Source organism: Morone saxatilis, unplaced genomic scaffold (assembly GCF_004916995.1).
Source record: "Morone saxatilis isolate NCDOM2014 unplaced genomic scaffold, NCSU_SB_2.0 Contig3, whole genome shotgun sequence".
Lineage (NCBI taxonomy): Eukaryota > Metazoa > Chordata > Actinopteri > Moronidae > Morone > Morone saxatilis.
In genome coordinates this window covers 21831048-21833514 of record NW_023339873.1, presented here as the reverse complement: position 1 = coordinate 21833514, position 2467 = coordinate 21831048, and the positions used below count along the sequence as shown (strand labels likewise).

Genomic DNA, 2467 nt, shown 5'->3' with positions numbered 1-2467 from the left:
ACTGAGAATGAGCTGTCAATCACCTCGTCTCCATGGTGACCGTCATCAGGGACAGTGTGTGTGTGTATGGTTACCTGGTTGCTCTCGGTAACAGCGGGGTTCATCGTTAACTGCACGATGAACCAGGTAGCGTTCCTCAGGATGAACGCTGAGATCAGATTCCAGTGGATGATGTTCCTCAGACAGCGGATACTCCTGCAACACACACACACACTACACACACACACACACACAGATAATGAACTCAGTTCAGATCAATTTGTTGACTGCAGTAACTACTTTCTGACTAAATCTACTTTTATTACATTAAATCTGGATTTCTGTTTACTGTGTACAAAGTTGAAATAGATTAAGAATTCAGAAGAATTAAAGTATTTTAATTAAAGTATTTTTAGATTTAATCTACTAAGATGATAAACCTAGTAACTGCACTTACTACAGTTTAGTTTTTGGCAATTTTTCTTTAAGTGAAGAAAACATCTTTTGTCAAAAGATTAAAAAAATGGAGAGAATATTAATACTGTCCTTTAATATTGAATCTGTCTCTTAGTCAGAGAGGAACTCTTTCACAAACTCCCATAATAGTAAATTCCAATACTTCATATGCACATTTCAAAATGTATTTAATAGATGTGCAACATATATTAAACAATATAAATTGGGTTGCAGTATTATTAGATTATTTCATGTGTGATATGACAGTAAGACGACCTCGACAAAGACAAAAACGACAGAGAAAAGAGCCGTCTTTGGTCAATGGTTACAGAGTTCTGTTGTCTGCACCAAACAAATACTTTAAGCTGGAAAACAAGATTTGTAGACCAGGGCACATCTGCAGCTCTACAGTACTTCATTATAATGCCGTCACATTTTACCTTTATCAAAACATTATATTACATTCATTATTATTCTGCAATTTGCAGATTGCACCATGCTGCTATTTTGATAATATTTTGATTAATTGTGCAGCTCTACTCTGGACATCTCTAGATTTTACACTAACATCTTTAAAGGTTTCAATGAAAAAAAGGATTAAAAACAACAGAACAGGATGAGACACTAAAATAGAAAAGAATCTGTTGGACTGAAGCTTCATTTCATCTCTAATCCTCCTCCTCCGACTCTGTTTGATCCTTAATCCTCCAACAATGACTGGACATCACCCAGCACACACACACACTGGCTGTTTGTTTATGAGGATCAAAGGATGAGACAGAATCCGGATCCTTCAGGTTCATTAGAGTCTCAATCAGCTGATGAACCAGCTGACCTCAGTTCAGTTTTATTTCTCTGCTGAGATCTACAAACATTCTCAGAACCTGAATGTCCCTGAATGCCTCATTCTGCTCCGTTCTTCTACCAGATGAGCTCTGGTTCTCAAAGCGGTTCCGTTCAACATTCTTGGAACCAGGGTTGGGGGATATGTTCAAATGTTCCAACCAGCCTAATTTGACCTTGATGGTCTTCTCCTTTCTAACATAAAGACTGTCGGTGTGTGAGTAAGCGACAGGGTTTTAATAATAATATCACAGGGCAGTTTCAGGTTGTTGTAATATACAATTCTTAAGTAATAATGAAATCGTTTCATGTAATAAGTAATAATGAATGGTGTCATCTTCATCTTTCTCTCTCAAAGAAAGTAGACCCGTCAGACCATTATTTGTCTCCACCTCTAATATTAGTTATTTTAGAGACCTCCACAAAGCTTAGATCATGATTCGGTCAACAATGACTAAAAGAACTGGATACTGGACTGGAAAATACTGGTCACAGTTATAGTAACAGCAACAGCTACAGGAGGTCCCAACCAAGCAGGCTGATCATTCTTAAACTGTTGTCAATCAGTCAGAACTAGAAGGAGTCCTTCTCTTCTTGCCCACTGGATTTATTAGAGCTTGACTCACTCTAGGTACCAGGTACTTTTGTCCACTGCAGACAATAACCCTGCAGGTGGGATTCCTAGCTGAGCATCAAGGCTGAAGGCAGCGAGATAAAAGACTGCTGAATAAAACGTATATCAGGTAGAATCCACAACTTCTGCCAACTGGACTGCTGTTGTGACAGAGACCCTTCAGTAGCTGTGGTTTAACGCTTCAGGACGACAATGATTGACAAATAAATAACAGACAGACAGACAGACAGATTACCTGAGTCTCATGAAGAGTGTGAAGGCCAGCAGCAGTGCTCCCAGAGAGATACAGTGACCCAGGTAGTTGATGATCACAGCAACCTGATAATGAACTTTACTTTTCCTCTAAACACACAGGAAACAGGAAACAGGGACAGCAGTTGGTTTGTTTGTTGTTCTTTACAGCTAGTCCCCAGACCTCTACAGCTAGTCCCCAGACCTCTACAGCTAGTGTCCAGACCTCTACAGATAGTCCCCAGACCTCTACAGCTAGTCTCCAGATGTGTGTGTGTGTGTGTGTGTGTGTGTGTGTGGGAGTGTGTGTGTAAGAGTGTGTGT

The 2467-nt window shown here is 39.6% G+C and overlaps 1 protein-coding gene across 1 annotated transcript in view; it reads right to left on the bottom strand.

Moving 5' to 3' along the window:
• LOC118337255 (corticotropin-releasing factor receptor 1-like) overlaps positions 1 to 2254 on the bottom strand; it is a gene marked incomplete at its 5' end in the record, with an annotated part of 8301 nt that extends 6047 nt beyond the window's left edge. The window contains 2 exon segments of the mRNA XM_035674192.1: positions 75 to 195; positions 2148 to 2254. Of these exon segments, the coding sequence (XP_035530085.1) occupies positions 75 to 195; positions 2148 to 2254 (228 nt within the window).
• Between the last annotated feature and the right edge of the window lie 213 nt (positions 2255 to 2467).